This window comes from Schistocerca piceifrons, chromosome 1 (genome assembly GCF_021461385.2).
Source record: "Schistocerca piceifrons isolate TAMUIC-IGC-003096 chromosome 1, iqSchPice1.1, whole genome shotgun sequence".
Lineage (NCBI taxonomy): Eukaryota > Metazoa > Arthropoda > Insecta > Orthoptera > Acrididae > Schistocerca > Schistocerca piceifrons.
Window position 1 is genome coordinate 622,712,380 of NC_060138.1, and position 21,712 is coordinate 622,734,091.

The following is a 21,712-nucleotide window of genomic DNA, read 5'->3' on the forward strand; positions in this document are numbered from 1 at the left end:
CTCAATCGTTGAAAATCTAGGTGGTTATGATTCCAAGCTCGGATGCAAAGAGGCCTAGGTTTTATTCTGCTATATTCAAAAGTTTTGTAAATGCGCTTCACAAAACATTCTTCAAGATTAAACCTTTCAAAGTTAGCACAATGGTGATGTAAAAAAATAATCAGCACTCCGAATTTAATTTGCACTTCCTTTTAATTGCAATATCACGTAAACACAAAACATCACTTCACAATACAAAACATACTTGAAAACATCTTCCTCACAGTCACTGTTAAAGTTCACATTTTATAAGCGGACTACAATACGCGTCTTTCCAACATGACGTCCAGGACTTGACCTTCTCAAGGTCCGACTCTCTAACAAGTTAACAACCAACCAACTATCGCTTACGAGTCCAAAAATCAGAGTTACAAGTACGTCAAAGATCATAGTGACAAAAGAAAGAAGACACATAAGAATAATATCATTGCAATATAAACATATCGATGGATCAAAAGTGAAGTCAAATCTGAATGTTGTCTCAGAAATATGTTAAGTAGTTAATAGAAACAGTAGAATATTACTGGTATCAAGGGGTTCAGATGAGGTACAATAATGGTTACGTAATTAAAGTACCATTACAGGCTCTACGTCATGAAAATCACTGTTGTCTGTGGTGCAGTATCAGCGTTAACGACAGATGGCAACTCGAAATCTCAAATTAGCTTTCAGCAATGTGTTACAGTCTGTGGCGACACAGTCCCTCTTACTTTTGCCCGTACACTATACGATCAAAAGTATCCGAACACCTGGCTGAAAATGACTTACCAGTTCGTGGGGCCCTCCATCGGTAATACTGGAATACAATATGGTGTTGGCCCATCCTTAACCTTGATGACAGCTTCCACTATCCCAGGCATACGTTCAGTCAGGAGACGGAAGGTTTCTTGGGGAATGGCAGCCCATTCTTCACGGAGTGCTGCACTGAGGAGAGGTATCGATGTCTGTCGGTGAGGCCTGGCACGAAGTCGGCGTTCCAAAACATCCCAAAGGTGTTCTATAGGATTCAGGTCAGGACACTGTGCAGGCCGGTCCATTACGGGATGTTATTGTCGTGTAGCCATTCCGCCATTGGCTGTGCATTATGAACAGTTGCTCAATCGTGTTGAAAGACGCAATCGCCATCGCCGAATTGCTCTTCAACAGTGGGAAGCAAGAAGGTGCTTAAAACATCAATGTAGGCCTGAGCTGTTATAGTTCTACGCAAAAAACAAGAGGTGCAAGCCCCCTCCATGAAGAACACGACCACACCATAACACCACCGCCTCCGAATTTTACTGTTGGCACTACATACGCTGGCAGATGACGTTCACCAGGCATTCGCCATACCCACACCCTGCCATCGAATACCCACCTTGTGTACCGTGATTCGTCATTCCACACAACGTTTTTCTACTGTTCAATCGTCCAATGTTTACGCTCCTTACACAAAGCAAGGCGTCGTTTGGCATTTACTGGCGTGATGTGTGACTTATGAGCAGCAGCTCGACCATGAAATACAAGTTTTCTCACATCCCGCCTAACAATCATAGTACTTGCAGTGGATCCTGATGCAGTTTGAAATTCCTGTGTGATGGTCTGGATAAATGCGTGCCTGTTACACATTACGTCCCTCTTCAACTGTCGGCGGGCTCTGTCAGTCAACAGACGAGGCCTGCATGTACGTTTTTGTGCTGTACGTGTCCCTTCACGTTTCCACTTCACCATCACATCGAAAACAATGGACCTGGGGGTGTTTAGGAGTGTGGAAATCTCGCGTACAGACGTATGACACAAGCGACACCCAATCAGCTGACCACGTTCGAAGTCCCTGAGTTCTGCAGAGCGCTCCATTCTCCTCTCTCGTGATATCCAATGAATACTGAGGTCTTTGATATGGAGTACCTAGCAGTAGGTGCCAGCACAATGCACCTAATATGAAAAACGTATGTTGTTGGGGGTGTCCGAATACTTTTGATCACATATTGTTTTTATGCTGTCGTTATTCGTCTCTGGTTGTGTGAGCCAGTCAAACAGTCTTACCATCTTCTCCAGGTAAAGTCCTTCTGAAAGGAGACGAAACTACTCTCCTTGCTGTTCTGAGTCCATCTCGTCTCTTCTGTTTCTGCGGTCACGGTGCAAGAGCTGACTGTATGTGCGATTTGTCCGTTTCGTGCTCCCCTGCCCCTCAAACCAATGATTCGAAATGTCTCAAATTCAGAAAGATGGCAAACAGCTACACATGCACGAACTCCGCGGGTGCCGTGTTGCTATCTCCAAGTGAAAAGATCCAATGGCGTTAGACACATCCAGCAGCCACCAGGTACTTCCTCGAGTCATCATATATCGAAATGTCTTTTTTCTGTACTAAAAACAATGAAAAATATGCTCACATAAGGATGAAATTTTAATCAATATACAGGGTGGTCCCGAATTCATGGTACAAACTTTAATGGTAGGTACAGGACATTGTAACAAGGATTTATTGTATAGGAATGTATAGTCGCAGGTGACGCGGTGAGGCGTAAACAGGGGAAAGAGAAATGGAGTGATCGGTTGGTGTCACTGCCGGTAGAGGGCAGTAGATGAACATGATGTATCGCAGTAGGGACAAGCGCCATTCACAATTGTGCTGCCGTAGACGATGGGTGACTTTACGTATGCAGAAAAAGCAGACATGCATTACATGTACGGCCGTGCAAATGGTAACGCCAGAGCTGCGTTACGAATGTATCGCGCGGAGTATCCTAATCGACGAATGCCGGATCATAGAATTTTTCAACGGTTACATCGTCAACTTTGTGAAACAGGTACGTTCGACGTCAACAGACATGACGCTGGTCGATTAAGAGCTGTACGCACTCCAAGACTGGAAGAACGCATCTTGAACGTAGTGGCTGATAGACCCGAGTCAAGCACAAGAACTGTTGCGCGTGACGTACATGTGAGTCATCAGACTGTATGCAGAGTGTTAAATGAAAATCGCTTACACCCCTTCCATTTTCAAAAAGTACAAGCATTGAATCCGGCAGATTATCCTCTTCGCGTGAACTTCTGCCAGTGGTTGTTGCAGCAATGTGCGTTGCAGCCGGATTTCGTAGGTCATGTGCTATTTACAGATGAAGCGACATTTTCACGCGAGGGTGTCTTTAATGCGCACAATTCCCATGTGTGGGCAACAGATAATCCACATGCAACGCGTCCACATGCGTATCAACAACGTTTCGGTATTAATGTGTGGGCTGGTATTGTGAACGACTTTTTGATTGGGCCATACTTACTACCCACGCGACTCTGTGGCGAAAGCTATCTTATTTTTCTGCAAGAAGTGTTACCAGAACTGCTGCAAGATGTTCCGCTCGCCATTCGTAACCGCATGTGGTTTCAGCACGATGGAGCGCCAGCACACTTCAGCACTGCTGTACGGAATTACCTGAATGCCACGTTTGGTGCTAGATGGATTGGGCGTGGTGGACCAGTCCCTTGGCCACCCCGATCTCCTGATTTCTCTTGCCTCGATTACTTTTTATGGGGACATCTTAAGAGTCTTGTTTATGAGACTCCAGTTGACTCAGATGAGGATCTCGTTGCTCGCATATCTGTAGCTGCTGCAGGTGTGCGTGAAATACCAGGCATCTTTGAACGTGTACGCCAATCGCTGCACCGACGCTGTCAAGCATGTATCGCTCATGGTGGACGCAATTTTGAACACTTACTGTAAACATGACACTTGTCAGCAACGATTTCAATAAAATCTTTCGTTTTCCTTTCGGCCGTTATTTCCCCTGTTTACGCCTCACCGCGTCACCTGGGACTATACATTCCTATACAATATATCCTTGTTACAATGTCCTGCACCTACCATTAAAGTTTGTACCATGAATTCGGGACCACCCTGTATACTACTGGCGTGGAAATACTGAAGTATCGTAGTAACTTTGTCTGCGTGCTTACATTACACAGCAACTGCTTACTATTGCTGTGTTAACCAGGTGCATTTCGCTTTTATTTATACGGCTTACTTGGTTGTTATTAGTGTTTCTGCCTTTTGTTTACCGAGTGAGGTGGCGCAGTGGTTAGACACTGGACTCGCATTCGGGAGGACGACGGTTCAATTCCGTCTTCGGCCATCCTGATTTAGGTTTTCCGTGATTTCACTAAATTACTCCAGGCAAATGCCGGGATGGTTCCTCTGAAACGGCACGGCCGACTTCCTTCCCCATCCTTCCCTAATCCGATGAGACCGATGACCATGCTGTCTGGTCTCCTTCCCCAAACCAACCACCCAACCTTTTGTTTACATTTAACGTACTGCAAACCACTGGTTTTCGACTTCAACCTTCTCTAACTGTCCTAGTGCTTTCCGTTCCAGTCAGTGTAGAGACCGCGATTCTGTATAGAAGGAAAGTTACAGAAGCAACTGAGCTACAGCAGAACTGAAGTAATATTCAAGAACTAAGACGTTCATAATTGCCACAGCTAAGATCGAAATAGAGTCACGAAGAAAATCATAAGGAAAATAGTCAATTTCCGACTCCGATCGTAGCATGATTGTCTAGCACAGTGGTAGTAAACGTAGTCTCCACCACCCACTAGAGGGCTTTTCAGCTTTCATAGTATACGGCAGGCAGTTGTGTTTTGAAACCACATGCATTACGTTTTCGTAAAATGTTGACATAAAATATTTGATAATAAATTATTATTATATGCTTTAACATGCTTTAGCTCTACTTCACAAAATTTTGTTGTAGAGTTACTTCCCTGCTTTTTAAATTACAATTAATGTGAAACTGGTGGTCGGTTAGAAAATTTTATTACTCACAGAGATACAAAAGCGGGCGCCAGGTAGAAAAGCTTGACTACCACAGGCATAGCTCATGCTTCTATTTACATAAATTGCGTGCAGTATTTTGCACGTTTTCTTTTGCGTATAAGTTTCACAATGGCATTAAAAGTGATGGATTGTAGTTCGTCACTTTCTGTAAATTAGGTGACACATGTCGTCATTCGTTAATCAAGTAAAGGAAATTCTCAGATGCACAATTCTCTTTCTGTTATATATAAAGTAACATTTAAACACCACTGTCATGCAGCACTTACAAAAATTGTTAGATGTTTTTAGTGTATTCAGTGTACCTGTGCAAAACCGGTTTCGAGAGCATGTGTAGGGTGTTCCAGGAGGAACGCTCAGTATTCAGTGACATGACATGAACGATGATTAGAGGCACTACATACGGGCTCTAAAATGTATACCGTGAGAGCTGTGAGCACCTGCTCAGTACAAGAGATGGGTTGTCATAAAGCTTATAAACTCCACTCTGAAAAGTTTGCCAGGAGAATGATCATTATGCTATTCAGCGAACTGGACCCTGGTGTAGGTAACGTCGCTGTCTCCCAAGCCAGCGCTCTACGCTTTAGGTATTCCTAGCAGATCATTGGCGATACTTATCGTCTTTATAAAAGTGTAAACATTAGTCTTACCTGGCTATGGGGTGGTAAGTTATCTATTCCTCTATTTTCCTTCTCAGGAATAACAATACCACAACAGGAAAAAAATGGTTCAAATGGCTCTGAGCACTATGGGACTTAACTGCTGTGGTCATCAGTCCCCTAGAACTTAGAACTACTTAAACCTAACTAACCTAACGACATCACACACATCCATGCCCTAGGCAGGGTTCGAACCTGCGACCGTAGCGGTCGCGCGGTTCCAGACTGAAGCGCCTAGAAGCGCTCGTCCACTCCGGCCGGCCCACAACAGGAGCCTAGATGTAGTTTTATACCTGGATTAAACAACAACAACAACAACTACTACTACTACTACTACTACTACTACTGCTACTGATAGTCTTAGTACTAATCGATCATTCCTCCGGGAACGACGCTTGTTACGTGCTCTTATTTATCATTGCAAGAGAGAAATGATAATGTAAGGGAGGAAACGGGACACAGTCAATTTAGACGACGGAGGTGCAACACTTCCTCGCTAAAGTAATGACTCTTTTATATCAAGTGATGATTTTCTTACATGAAACAGTACATTGGAGAACTGATTTTTGTTCATATATCCCTATCTGAATACATCCAAAGTCCCTATTTCTCCTTCATTGCTAGTGATTTATCGGTTTATTGTGAATCTCGAGCAGTGTCTGACTATGAGCGATATCTGTCAACGGACGTTTCCACGAGACTTCTGCAGATGTTCACTAATCGTTACCACTGGACAATCGCAGTTTAGATACACCAACAGTACTGGCACACAAGGAACGTAATTGCACAGCTAGCAACAGAATTCGATTCTTGTTGGTACCTTGTCAGTGAATCGAGACTGAGTCAATTACTGTTGCATATCATTTAAGTAAATAATAGTTTTAGACACGACATGTTGTGGTGGCCATACCACTCCTTTTCAACTTCCATTGGGTAATTAACCTATCGGCTGTATCCTGTAAACTTGGTGAGCGAGGCGGCGCAATGCTAATGAACTACACCAGTATTCGGGAAGAGGACGATTCAGTTTTCCGCCCAATCATATTTCCGTTTTCTGCGATTCCCCTGAATCTCTTGTGGCAAATGTGGAGATGCTGTCTTTTAAACGTCACGGTCGATTACTTTCTCAACACTTTCCGCGTTTGAGCTTCTGCTTCGTTTCTTATGTACTGGTCGTCGACGGGACTCCAAAACCAAATTCCCCTTCCTTCCAATGAACTGTGGTTCGGTTCCTTAATTGGAATTACACCTGGTTTTCTACTTGATAATTATTAGTGTCTGAGAACCTGTATTTACTAACGCAGTCAAAAATAGATGGACCAAACCTTATACCATCTGAAGCTGCTTTTTACTACTAGTTTTATACAAACGGCGCACTGCAGCTCTCGCGAAAGTCAGGAACTTCATTTTTTGGGAATAAAATATGATATTCTATGTCGCCGATAGAGCCTTTATAGTCTCAAAACTTAAGTACTTAGTTTCAAAGTTAACAGTGAGGCATATTAATACTTTTCATGCCTTACCTGCACACTAAATTCCCACTTCGCCGAACGACTAGAAATGAATATGTATTTACTGTATTTCATGTCATGCACCGAAAGTGCATGGTGCCTTATTGACTGCACAGCACATCAGATGCTTGGTACTGTGTGATACTAATCCTGAAGCTCATTTACTTCTCCTCCTAAACCAATGGACTGATTTAAACCAAACTTGGAACGCATATCCCCTACTGTCATGCAACAACTGGTTTTAAAAAACATGCGAGATGTAACAACGTACGTTACACGAGAGCCTGCAGCTGGAGAAATATTATATGAAGTAGTAAAGTTCATTAAGCTTCTTCAAGTAGTCCCAATCATGACAGCAACAGCAGAACAGTCAGTTAACGCCCTTAGACATCTGAAGTCATATCTCCGATCAACAATGGGACAGAAGCGATTGAACAACTTGGGTGTTCTTCATGCCCACTGAGATGTTTTGGATGAATTGGATATCCGACCAGTCATCAACGACTTCATATTCAGTAATCCAGTCAGACGGTCAACATTTGCACCTTGCTACAGACAGTCTAGCCCTAATAATGGCATTTAGAGCAATATTAAAAATCTTTATAAAATAGAGAATTAAATACATACATAATGTTAAATTTTCAGTTTCGAAATATTAGTACTAGTTTAGTACTGTATTACTATAGTACAGTATTAGTTATTTTCAAATACGTAAATACTGTGTAAGACCCAATCAAAACCCGATATTTACATACCTTTTGTCTGAAAGTATTAGGCATACTATATTAACTTTATTAACTTTGAGATATTGTTTTTATTTAATGAACCCTGGGCCTTATTCAAAGTAAGCTTAAATTAGCTATTTCACTTATTAATCAAAGTACTATTACTGTGCGACAACAATATTTTATGTTTTATTCTTTTAATGATAGTTTAGGACTTATTTAAATATAATTTCAGTATTTTCAGAGCTATATATTCACTACTCTGTAATAGTCTATAAGCATGGTTATTACTGTAAATCAAATAAGCTTTTTACGAAAATACCGATCGTGTTTATGTTTCGTTTCTTTTTCCAAAGCCAAAAAATGTCTCAGGCTTGTCGAGTTTCCCTAAGTGTCGAGTTATCGAGAGTTCAGTTTTCGGGGCTCTAATGTTACCATATAACTCTAAAATGCTTAAAAACTTTAAAACTCACTATTTTTCATCTAAAATTTAGAACATTTCCCAGGACAAGACTCCCAGTATGGGCAGCCCCAATATTTTTTATAAGTCGGCGCCCCTGGAAGCCTCCATATCCTCCACATGATAATAATTATTCTCCACATCTAAATAATATGCCGTGGTTACTGAACGTTAATGTAACTTCGAAATTGAAATAATTTGTTAATCTCTCATTCAGCCATTATTGACACACATGTCATTTGTCATTGTCATTATTAATACTTTTTCATGATGATTCTGAAATTTTAAATATACTTAATTAATGAAATCCCTTCTCAAAAGTTATTTAGTAATTAACAGGACCCAAGGAAACTCCTTTTTATTAAATTCATTCTTAGTAACAATAATCTTTAGGCGGTGCTGCTGCACAGGACCCAAGGAAACTCCTTTTTATTGAATTCATTCTTAGTAACAATAATCTTTAGGCGGTGCTGCTGCTGCTGCATGCTGCTGCGCATTGCTGTAAACCACGAGGAAAAAGGCAGTCAGCTGAAGAGATGAGTCCAAAACTTAGAGCCAAAACAGAGATACTGACACACCACAACATGTCATGTACTCTAGTCCTGTAAATTCCGTTGCACAAGTCAGATTTGTATCACTTGTAAATTATTGTTCAAAAACGCAGTCAGATAGCTTATCAAAATGTTAGTTTTAAGGTTTTCATGTAACGATCTGTTGAGGGCTTAAATGGCAGTGAAACTGACACTCATACAACTTGCACATAGTGTTATGCAGGTTAGATTCCGTTTGCTGATAGCTCAGGTTGCTTATCGAGTCCAGTTTCATAGTCGAACATAGGCAATATTCAATCATCAAGAAATAGGCAATATTGGCTGCAGCTACGTTACAAAATATACCATTCTTTCATACATACTACAAGAGATATGACGCCATGAACACTGAAATATGTGAAAAATGCCGCACCGTGGGAGACGTTTTTAACATTTATTGTTTACTACTAAGACCAAGTAGATAAGAAAAGAAGGAAACTGGCGCTACATACTTACGCTGTTGGTTGTTTCGGAGCCAGTGTGGGCACCATTTTAAGTAGCCCACAAAACTATCAGGATACTGTTTACAAGTGTTTCTGTTCATTATTTCTGTCGCAAAAACTGTTTTAAATACTATAAATTATAGAGCTTACGTGAATAAAATAATTTCAGTAAGGCAATTTTGAACGTTTTTTTCTCTTGAATGTGTATTTGCTCTAATAATACGACACAGAGTGGCATCATGTGGAAGTGTCACCGCGTTGAACCTAATGTTTTGGGCAAGTTAAGATGGAGGGCATTGGCTTCAAGTTTATGTCGTAATGCCACCTCTATTTTTTTTATCTCCATGACTAAGACACTCCTACAGTCGAGTCAAGGAAAACTGACACATGGCAGCGCTTTTGATAGCTTAGTTGTGTTCCAGGTACAAACTACGGGATGGAAACTCGAAATTAATTACTATTTTGAAATTTATTCTGGAAACAAGGTGAAACATAACTCAGCGTAATCACTCGAGATTAGGGATAAGTAAGGAAAGGTGGGTAATATACAAAAACTAGGGGAACCGAGAAAAACAGAGGACCAAGAACGAAGTGCTCGGATTGAAAAGAGTATTCAGTCTGAACGTCGAGGAAGCAATGACGGAATTAAAAGAAAGGTTCAAGAGTGGGGTTAAAATTCTAGATTAAAAAAACATGAATACTCGCTGATGACATTGCTGTCCTCAGTGAAAGTGAGGAATATTTGCAGGATACGTTGAATGGAATGAACAGTCTTACGACACACTCTTTGGATTGAGAGTGAACCGAAGGAATACGAAAATAGGGAGGAGTAGCAGAAACGAGAGTAGTGATAAAATTACCAACAAAACGGGGATCACGAAGTAGAAGAAGTGAAGGAATTTTGCTGACTTCGAAGCAAGCATACTAGCAAGGGCAAAGAGGGCATTCCAGGTCAAAATTCTCTACTAGTGTCGGACATTGGCCTCAATTTGAAGAAGGAATTTCTGACAATGCCCGTCTGGAGCACAGCGTCACATGGAAATGACTTTGGGACTTTTGAGAAAACCTGGAAATATGAGAATCGAAGCACTTGAGATACGGTGCAATAGAAGGATGCTGTAAATTACTTGGTCTGATAAGATGAAAATGGGGTGGGTCTCCGCAAACTGAGGCAAGAAAGGAAAATATCGAAAACATTGATATGAAAAAGGATCATAACGATAGAGCGTGTGTCAAAACATCAGTGAATAGCTTCCATGGTACTGTAGGGAGCTCTTAGAGTGTAAAAACTGTAGGGAAAGACAGAGACTGGAATAAATCCAACAAATAATTGAGGACGCAGGGTTAAGTGCTACTCTTAGATTGGGACAGGAAGGAAAGTCGTGGCAGGCCGCATCAAACCAGTCAAAGCACTGAAGACACAAACACTTGTATAGATGGCAGTGGTAATATGTACGCTTACGTGCTGTTGGCTGTCGTCGGCGGTTTAGACTTAATATGGTACGCAAAGAATTGCATTACAAGGGAATAAACGAGTCAAAGAATGTAAGAACGTGGACGGTTTACTGTAACAGAATGAAACAAAGAACTCCGCACTGTATGGCATTCTTTTACGAGCACAGAGGCGGCAGCGATAGCAGGGCGGAAGTCGCGAACTCAGATGAAGATGTGCCGCCGCGGGAATCGGTTGTGCCTGGCCTCGGTGCTGCTGGGTAAGTGTCACAAGTACTATGTGGAGGCTGCATTTTCCGTTCTGTCAATGATTATTGGATAAGTACGATACCTTATGTTATTATTCACAATTTCATTGGCGTGTACTGGTATTTGTTCCCTAAACCGTCTGAATTGGTTAGAACTGGAGAGATGCCAGTAGCTGCTCTCCGATGACGTGATTTACGGTTCGCAGCTCAGCTTACAGCAGTTGGTACGTACTGTAAGCAATTTTGACACCCCACATTGATTTGGATGGGCTGCAAAAATCATAGACTGGTTTTAGAGCGAATATGTTTTTCTTTCGCAAATGCGGTCTGTATTAGTCTGCTGTGCATGTAAGTAGTGGAAAAGTCTGTGCAGCTTCTGATTCTAATAGTTTCGTATAGAATTACAAATCGGGGCACAGTGTTTCCGATTGCTACTGCGACGCAAATATCTACCTCCAAGCACTCTGAGACTAATACTAATTCTGTGCTCCTCAGGTGCCGAATTCGTAAATTCTATTGGGTGAGTTGTTGAATTGCCAACTTTTACCCTTATTCACTGTTGTGGAATTTTCTCTGCATACAGTCTATCATTAAACGGTGATGTTAGCATAAATGACTAGAACAAGGCGCTGCACTCTGGAACCGCGCGACCGCTTCGGTCGCAGGTTCGAATACTGCCTCGGGCATGGATGTGTGTGCTGTCCTTAGGTTAGTTAGGTTTAAGTAGTTCTGAGTTGTAGGGGACTGATGACCTTAGAAGTTAAGTCCCATAGTGCTCAGAGCCATTTGAGCCAATAGAACAAGGCAAAACTACCGGTATCAGTGTTGCTGATTTGATCACATTTTTCATGGGAATCGTTCTATAATTGGGCTGCTTGCGTTATGTCCGAGAAGTCCTCATAACCTAAGGTCGAAACAGTATAGAGTATATACCTAGGGCAGTTCATCATTATTCTTGTAGCGACGTTGAGGCACATAGGACATGATTATTCACCACAATGAGTTATCCAACACGGTAAGGTGCTGGCTTCGCTCACAGCGTTTCAATGGAAATGTTGATGTTGGTTAAAACCACGGCCAGTATGCTCCTAAACAGCGAAGTGTGTTGGAACTTCACACATGATCCATAATTCCCTTGTCTTACAAGGGGAGGCCACGACGTTGGGATCACACATTTACTTCAAACTTTCTACACCTTTTGTAGTGTTTTCCATGTCTGCATGACAAATACCATGCTGTAACATGTGATGCCGAGAGCTCATCCGACGAGTAATTAATTGTACATTAATCTCGTGGCCTGGAATATTGTGACTTACTATATTAATAATTGTGAATGCCATTCTGACATGTCAATGGACGTTCGAACACCCACGCAAACGCCATTAATCGCTGCTTAGCAGTGGCACCCAGTCCGCTAACATCAGCCATCATTCCAAAATTAAAAGACAGCAATACTGTAATAATACAATACAACCATGACAGAAATGATTTTCACCAGCTTCGAAGTAGAGACATCAGCAGAACAAATACTTAACTCCGGAAGTGTACAGTCCAAAGACGTACGGGAACTTTCTGGAGACCCTGTGCCCTCACATCACACTAACGTTTGCTGCGGGATGGATCTTCGTGGTTCAATAACTTCGTTAAAAAGAATCAGCTACTGGCACTTTTAACTACCACGACTTATTCGGCAACACGCTGCCATAATCAGGTGCTTTAAAGTTACATATATGTTAATTTTTTTGCTATACATTCCTTTAAGTGCGGTGAGGTCTGTTTGCTGGTTGTGCCAGAGACGTGGTCTATCGAAAGTTGCCCCTGTCCAAAAATATTTCCGTGTCCACCAGTACGTGTGTTGTGCGTTTAAGTAATCTCAGCGATGTCATTAGTCACATTTTTGCTAAATATATTCTTGTTTGCCACACAGGGCACAAAGCGAACATGTTACCATATATTCACACTTTTGCTTGCAGTTGCTTATATTCCAGTGGTGAGAAAACTTATTTCAGTTGCTAAGATAATGCACACACTCAGCGGTGCTCACCAAAATAAATCAGTATTTCTCGATAGAGACAAATTTTGGAAAATAACTTCTCTGGCACTCCCATAAGTTAGACCTTACTTACCACACTTCAGAGGAATCTATCAGTAAAAATTGATATACGTGTATTTTCAACTGTAGAGCATCTGATGATTGCAGCATGCTGCGGAAACGCGTCAGTCTCAGACCTCAATATATTCCACACAACATGGATAAATTTAAGTCAACTAAATTTCACTGCTCTTAAAATTCTTACCGAATTCTTTGCCTTTGAATCGAGAAATGGAATGTTAAAGTTTAGCATCTCGTCGAATACACACCATTAGAGCACCTGCTCATTTCGGGAAAGACTGGAAATAGGAACTGATTGTGACTTTTGCAAAAGGCTCATCCCGGAATTCGACTTAATTTGTTTAGGAAGATAACGGAAAATGTGAGGCCGGGTGTTCAAGCAGGACTCTGAAACACATTCTTCCTGAATCCGAGTCCAGACACTGCACCTATGCACAGTCCCGCTTGACGCATAAAATGCAAACAACACTGCAGTTAAAACACCAGTAGTCTTGTTTAGAAGGAACAAGCTTTACTTAAGTGACACATGTGCCTGTGCCAGTAAAAATCGTGGAGATAATGTGGATCGTATTGTCACTGTTTCATACAGTGGAGCTAACGCCTCCCCGCTATGCTCTCCACTATGAAGACGACTGTCGCCAGAGGAAATTGTTATCTCAGTCACTGGCATTCCTACCCAAGCCTGAGAGCAGTTTGTAATAGAATTTTTTTTTCTGATTCCTTACTTCACGCATATTCCAGTCTGGTCTTCCTTTGCTGATTCATTTCTGAGATATTTACTGTATATGTTTATATATATGTGAACCGCTCGAAATTCGCACGGTTCGCACTATCTACGCCAGAATGATCTGTCTGCCGTAACTGTAATAAATTATATAAAATAAATAAAATAAAATTATAAAAAATAACTGTAATAAATTATATAAAAACCTTCCTTGTAAATCTGCCTATTAGTGAAAACCATATCAGAATCTCTACAGTAGTTCCTGAGATCAGCCTTCATATACGAACAGAAAGATAAGCTTCAGCTATGTAGGTGCCAGCTCATAGCTCCTGTCATTGCCACGAGATATCACTCCAAATGCTAATTAAATATGGAACAGGTAACGACACATAACTGCATCAAAACCCCTACGGTAGTTCCCGAGATTAGCCTCCACATAGAGCTAGAAGAAACCGGTGACGGAAACATGTGTTTCAACATTTTTGGAAATTTAATCCCTATGGCGGTGAAATAGTTGATGAAAGCCTTTTTAAAATAAATAGTCTCTAAATAATTAATAAGCGTTTTTAAAGCTACATCTGTGAAAACTGGTATTTGACTCCTCGGTTACAAACAAAAAATAGGTGTTCCAGTATTTTTGGAAATTCAATCCCTAATGGGTTTTAAATAGGGGATGAAATGTTTTATGAAAGAATTTTTAAAGTTAAATCAACGAAAATTTGAATTTGGCTTCTCGTTTGAATATAAAAACTATGTGTTTCGGAAATTTAACCCCTAAGGGAATGAAATAGAGCCTTACTGATTCACTGACCCATCGCAGCGCAGCCCAAACCGCTGAGGACAGAAACTTGAAATTTCGAGAAAATGTTGATCTTATATTGTAGGAATCGTTCAGTAAGGGATTGTTAGAAATTCCATCCCTAAGGGGGTGAAGTAGGAGATTAAAGTTTTTTTTAAAATATGTCACTGTTAAGGTAATTTTGAAGGTAGAACTACGAAAATAGGTATTTACTTTCCTGGTTAGAAATATATTTCGTTGTATCAAAACGTTTTAAAGCAAAAACTATGAAAATGAAATTATGAAACGTGTTAGGCACGAAAGAACTCAAAAGGCAGGTTTAAAAAAGACATCTGACTCCAGCTTCAAAAATCGCTTTTTGGTCATAAGCACATTCGAAAAGACCGTGCTGCTGTGGCCTTAATTAACGTCAAAAGTTTAGAAGATGTTGCAGTTTGTGAGCAAGATTAAAATTCGATTGAAGAAAAAATAAATAAAATCTGTGGAGACGCTACAGTCTCCGCGAGCCTGCGTTAAATTGGTTTATAACATGTTTACATTGCTTGCCGTTTCTAATTGGTAGTTTAAAGTCTTATCTTGTAAGTATATTTTTTCTCAACAAACGTATCGAACCATTTTTGAAGATCATACCACTGGAATTTATGTAATTTCTTTTGATCATATGATTGGTGGTGAATGTTCCGGACAATTTCTGGTATCTACCACAGCAACTGCATTAGCCGTGCCATTTTAGTGAACGATTTTAGGACGATTTGAGGATAAATAATTTAATTATCGTAGATTGTTTAGTTCTGTTGAGTGATCTTGCATAACGATAGCAAGAATCTGAAGTTACACTATGTGATCAAAAGTATCCGGACACCCCCCAAAAACATACGTTATTCATATTAGGTGCATTGTGCTGCCACGTACTGCCAGGTACTCCATATCAGCGACCTCAGTAGTCACTACACATCGTGAAAGAGCAGAATGGGGCTCTCCGTGGAAGTCACGGACTTCGAAAGTAGTCAGGTAATTGGATGTCACTTGTGCCATACGTCTGTACGCGAGATTTCCACACTCCTAAATATCCCTAGGTCCACGGTTTCCGATGTGATAGTGAAGTGGAAACGTGAAGGGACACGTACAGCGCAAAGGGTACAGGCCGACCTGGCCTGTTGACTGACAGAGACCGCCGACAGTTGAAGAGGGTCGTAATGAGTAATAGGCAGACATCTATCCAGACCACCACACAGGAATTCCAAACTGCATCACGATCCACTGCAAGTACTGTGACAGTTAGGCGGGAAGTGAGAAAACTTGGATTTCGTGGTCGAGCGGCTGCTCATAAGCCACACATCACGCACGTAAATGCCAAACGACGCCACGCTTGGTGTAAGAGGCGTAAACAATGGACGTTGTGTGGAGTCACGAATCACGGTACACAATGTGGCGAACCGATGGCAGGGTGTGGGTATGGCGAATGTCCGGTGGACGTCATCTGTCAGCGTGTGTAGTGACAACAACTCGGAGGCGGTGGTGTTATAGTGTCGTCGTGTTTTTCATGAAGGGGGGCTTGCACCCCTTGTTATTTTGCGTGGAACTATCACACATAGGCCTACATTGATGTTTTAAGCACCTTCTTGTTTCCCACTGTTGAAGAGCAATTCGGGGATGATGATTGCATCTTTCAACACGATCGAGCACCTGTTCATAATGCACGGCCTGTGGCACAGTGGTTACACGACAATAACATCCCTGTATTGGACTGGCTTCCGCAGAGTCCTGACCTGAATCCTATCCTTTGGGATGTTTAGGGACGCCAACGTCGTGCCAGGCCTCAGCGACCGACATCGATACCTCTCCTCAGTGCAGCACTCCGGGAGGAACGGGCTGCCCTTCCCCAAGAAACCTTCTAGCACCTGATTGAGCGTAAGCCTGCGAGAGTGGAAGTTGTCATCAACGCTAAGGATGGGGAAACACCATATTGAATTCCAGCATTACCGATGGAGGGCGCCACGAACCTATAAGTCATTTTCAGGCAGGTATCCGGATACTTTTGATCACATAGTGTATATGTAGTCAAGCAGCCTTTGTGTTAAACGTTTACCGCAGGTGTATTTGCTTTCTCTAGATCGACTATACTGCTTTTGACTGGCTATAACTATCGACACAATACTGTGATAGATGCACCCCTTTAAAAGTCGAACGGTGTGAGGATTCATAATGGCGTCTGGTATAGGGTGTCTATAGGTAGGGCGAAACTTATAGGAGTTACGGAGACAGCAGCGGCCATCTTGAAATCCAGCCATCTTCCATTTGGGTTAGTGTTTCAAATAGGAAGGCACATCATTTTAAACTGCTTCTTTCTCAGGAATACACATGTGGAATCGATTTTAAGATATTTTAATTTGCCTAGGGTTTATGACCTATTAAAGTTTAGGACATTTGTCAGATTCGGTATTATAGCATATGCTCAATAGAGATATGACCTCCATTGCGCTGGTCACCAATCGGAGTCTCTTTTGCCAGTCCTGCTGCACACGTCGCAGGATCCGTGGGTCAGCAGAGGCACACACCTCCTCAGTACGCCGGCAAAGATGGGCTACATTGTTGATTTTTACCTCATACACAGTTGACTTCAAATGGATTTCAAATGTCCCCACAGACAAAAATCAAGAGGTGTAAGTTCTAGTCACTGAACAACACCTGTAGTATGAAGTTTGGATTCATGTTACACTGATCCAGAGCCGATTCTACAGACTGCATCCGCCGATCAGGGTCATTCTCCGTGACATGATGTAACAATTGTAAGCTGTACAGGTGCCATGTGTGTGTGTTCAACGCCCACAGGATTGAGGGCTGACCGACTCCGGATATGACTGATAACCGACGCGTACTGCGATGTGGAACTGCTATGTGGACTTTTCGCACACGATGCCACAATTGATGTTGCAGTCTCCTCGTATGTGGCTGTCCCTGGACGCTCACTGCGTGGCTTGCCCACCACATAATCTGTGGCACGAAATTTGTCCAATAACTTGGATACTGTCATACACTCCTGGAAATGGAAAAAAGAACACATTGACACCGGGGTGTCAGACCCACCATACTTGCTCCGGACACTGCGAGAGGGCTGTACAAGCAATGATCACACGCACGGCACAGCGGACACACCAGGAACCGCGGTGTTGGCCGTCGAATGGCGCTAGCTGCGCAGCATTTGTGCACCGCCGCCGTCAGTGTCAGCCAGTTTGCCGTGGCATACGGAGCTCCATCGCAGTCTTTAACACTGGTAGCATGCCGCGACAGCGTGGACGTGAACCGTATGTGCAGTTGACGGACTTTGAGCGAGGGCGTATAGTGGGCATGCGGGAGGCCGGGTGGACGTACCGCCGAATTGCTCAACACGTGGGGCGTGAGGTCTCCACAGTACATCGATGTTGTCGCCAGTGATCGGCGGAAGGTGCACGTGCCCGTCGACCTGGGACCGGACCGCAGCGACGCACGGATGCACGCCAAGACCGTAGGATCCTACGCAGTGCCGTAGGGGACCGCACCGCCACTTCCCAGCAAATTAGGGACACTGTTGCTCCTGGGGTATCGGCGAGGACCATTCGCAACCGTCTCCATGAAGCTGGGCTACGGTCCCCCACACCGTTAGGCCGTCTTCCGCTCACGCCCCAACATCGTGCAGCCCGCCTCCAGTGGTGTCGCGACAGGCGTGAATGGAGGGACGAATGGAGACGTGTCGTCTTCAGCGATGAGAGTCGCTTCTGCCTTGGTGCCAATGATGGTCGTATGCGTATTTGGCGCCGTGCAGGTGAGCGCCACAATCAGGACTGCATACGACCGAGGCACACAGGGCCAACACCCGGCATCATGGTGTGGGGAGCGATCTCCTACACTGGCCGTACACCACTGGTGATCGTCGAGGGGAGACTGAATAGTGCACGGTACATCCAAACTGTCATCGAACCCATCGTTCTACCATTCCTAGACCGGCAAGGGAACTTGCTGTTCCAACAGGACAATGCACGTCCGCATGTATCCCGTGCCACCCAACGTGCTCTAGAAGGTGTAAGTCAACTACCATGGCCAGCAAGATCTCCGGATCTGTCCCCCATTGAGCATGTTTGGGACTGGATGAAGAGTCGTCCCACGCGGTCTGCACGTCCAGCACGAACGCTGGTCCAACTGAGGCGCCAGGTGGAAATGGCATGGCAAGCCGTTCCACAGGACTACATCCAGCATCTCTACGATCGTCTCCATGGGAGAATAGCAGCCTGCATTGCTGCGAAAGGTGGATATACACTGTACTAGTGCCGACATTGTGCATGCTCTGTTGCCTGTGTCTATGTGCCTGTGGTTCTGTCAGTGTGATCATGTGATGTATCTGACCCCAGGAATGTGTCAATAAAGTTTCCCCTTCGTGGGACAATGAATTCACGGTGTTCTTATTTCAATTTCCAGGAGTGTACGTGAAATGTCATTTCTCTAGGATGCCGGGCATTGAAGTCAGCAGCAGTCACTCTGGTACTTCGTCCACCACTCATTAACACAATTTCAGTGCCTTCATGTTGTGTATGTGTCACTGTGGATCACCTGCAACAGTAAACAGAATTGATCACCGTGCAATTTCAAACTTTAACGTGACATAACTTCTACCCAAATAAAGATATCTTAAAACAAATTCCACATGTGTATTCCTGAGAAAGAGGCAGTTCAAAGTGATGTGGCTTCACATTTGAAGCACGTAACCCAAATGCAAGATGACGGACTTCATCATGGCCGCATCTATCTTCATAGCTCCTATAAGTTGTGCCCCAACCTGTAGACACACATACCAGACGCCCCATACCAGACTTTTGTCTAACCCTGTGTATACTTAGTAGGTACTATACTCTGACACATTCTTCGATATGAGGCAATTATCACTAAATAGTAACTCAGGGATAGTCCAGCACCAAAATACTCTTTTGAATAAACCATAATATGTAAGATCCTATGATAAACGCGGGGACGTCAGCGGGATACTCATTCAACTTCAGTGAGAGACACTACAAGACATCACTTGTCCCTCACGGAGAGATTTGCTATTGAAATTCCGATGACGCACATTCCAACAAGAATAGAGGAAAACATTACTTCCTCCCACATACACCTTTCTTAGTGAGAAAGCCCATAACATTCGAGCTCATATGGAGGTTTACCGAGCACCATCCGCGAATGGAAACCGAAAGGAGAGGAATGATAATTGCGCCCGAAGCATCCTATGCCACGCAGTGCAAAATGGCTTGCGATGTAAAGACATACGGGGTGAGCGAGAAGTCTCCGTAACCCTAGTATCGAATGCTAATTTATTTGTTGTAGCGTAAGTACTTACTTACGTATAAAGTGTATATCGGTAAATTCCCCATCATACAGTATCATATTTCCATACGCCTGCATTTTCTTCTTGACATATTTTTGGGCATGTCCGAAACTGAATATTTGTGGTAAGGTCTTATTGGGCCAAACTGCTGAGGTCATCGGTCCCTAGACTTACGCACTACTTAATCTAACTTACGCCAAGGACAACACACGCACCCATGCCCGAGGGAGGACTCGAACCTCCGACGGGGGGAGCCGCGCGGACCGTGACAAGGCGCCTCAGACCGCGCGGTGGCATGTCCGAAGTTAAAGTGCGAGATATACCATCGACAGCATTGCGCAGTACTTCGTTTGCGGCATAACGACGTGCAGGTAACGAGTTGTCTGGTCTGACGAGGCCAGGACTTCTTGGTGGACATTTCAAGGGAGCTAGTGTTGCTGATGAATCATGACATATACACCGCCCAGGAAAGTTTTTATTTAGGAACTAAAGTACTACAGAAGCTTGGTGTCTTGCTGCATCCATATGCGTTCTGTGAGTTGTCCTCGGTATACCGATTTGCGAGGCACTTTTACGTGTCGACTTAATAGGAGATTGTTCAATCGAAGCAGAGACTCCGGCACATACTCCTTCTCATGTTTCCTTTCTTACAGTCCGCGACCTGTCTTTAAACAGTCGAAACCAAAAGTACGCCTTTTCAATCCAGAAGTGTTGCTTTTAGCTGTGAAGTCTTATTAAATCTCCCCTGGAATGATCATATAACGTGTCTCATTGTCTGCCATGTGTGTCGTTGTTCGTGCACCCGCACAGTAGTCACTAAATGCTCCTCAATAGTGTAACTATGTCTGCTCACATATCCCACAGCAACAGATTAAAACCCGACTGTGACTGCGAGAACATGTAAACACGAATTCCAACAATCGGTATGGAATAACTTAATCACCAATCTCCATAATAACAGGGGCACGGGGACTTCTCGCCCACCCAGTAGGTGTAAACTAAAATATAATGCTTCATTTCTAAAATATGGCGAAAGGTATACAGATTACAAGAGCAAACGAAATTTTATTATGTAAATGTAATCCCGATACAATATCTCGGTTAATGGTTCGGTAAAAGATCTACTACTTGAGTCAATTTGTATACGAGGTGTCTTAATCTAATAAGTGAAAGTGTAGTTGAAGCTACACTTCGTCATGCGTGTACTTTAGTCAAACGCAGGTGATTCTCCCCATCTACAGAACTGATCAAAACAGTTGAAGCTTCACTACGTTGCCATTTTCTCCAAATTCCTTTTTGTCAGATCCATTGCCCAATCTATCACGTACATTTGCAGATTATCAACGACAGTAACAATAAAAATCAGTGCGAATGAAATAGCGGACTGAAAGAATTGTATTCTTTACTCCGAGTGCAGAACAATGGCACTCGAGGGGATCTGAGGCTTGGAATACGTATTGTGGCCTCTCCACGTCAGCGGGCAGACAGAGTGAGGAGTGCGGCGCTTGTCAGCAGCTCTTCCTGCGAGGATCTGCCACAGCTGGGCGCTCGCGGATGTCCCCAGATAGCGAGGCGTGTGTGTTGAGCCTCGCGCTGATTGCACCCACACCGGAAGTCTGTTCGCGGGCTCTGACCGCATTAAACATCTACACATCTAAAATATGGTCAGGGTAATAGCCAGCACCCTGCATCAACTGACGCGCGATTGATGTCTATCGTTCTCACTATATTTTAGATGTGTAGATGGGCTAATGAGGCCAGAACCGTAAACAATAAGAATACGTGC

At 43.1% G+C, this 21,712-nt stretch overlaps 1 protein-coding gene across 1 annotated transcript in view; it reads left to right on the forward strand.

Moving 5' to 3' along the window:
• The first annotated feature begins 10,855 nt into the window (after positions 1-10,855).
• LOC124785536 (proclotting enzyme-like) overlaps positions 10,856-21,712 on the forward strand; it is an 82,592-nt gene continuing 71,735 nt past the window's right edge. Inside the window, exon 1 of the mRNA XM_047254190.1 lies at positions 10,856-10,949. Within this exon, the coding sequence (XP_047110146.1) occupies positions 10,898-10,949 (52 nt within the window). The 5' untranslated portion in view covers positions 10,856-10,897. The remainder of the gene's footprint in view (positions 10,950-21,712) is intronic.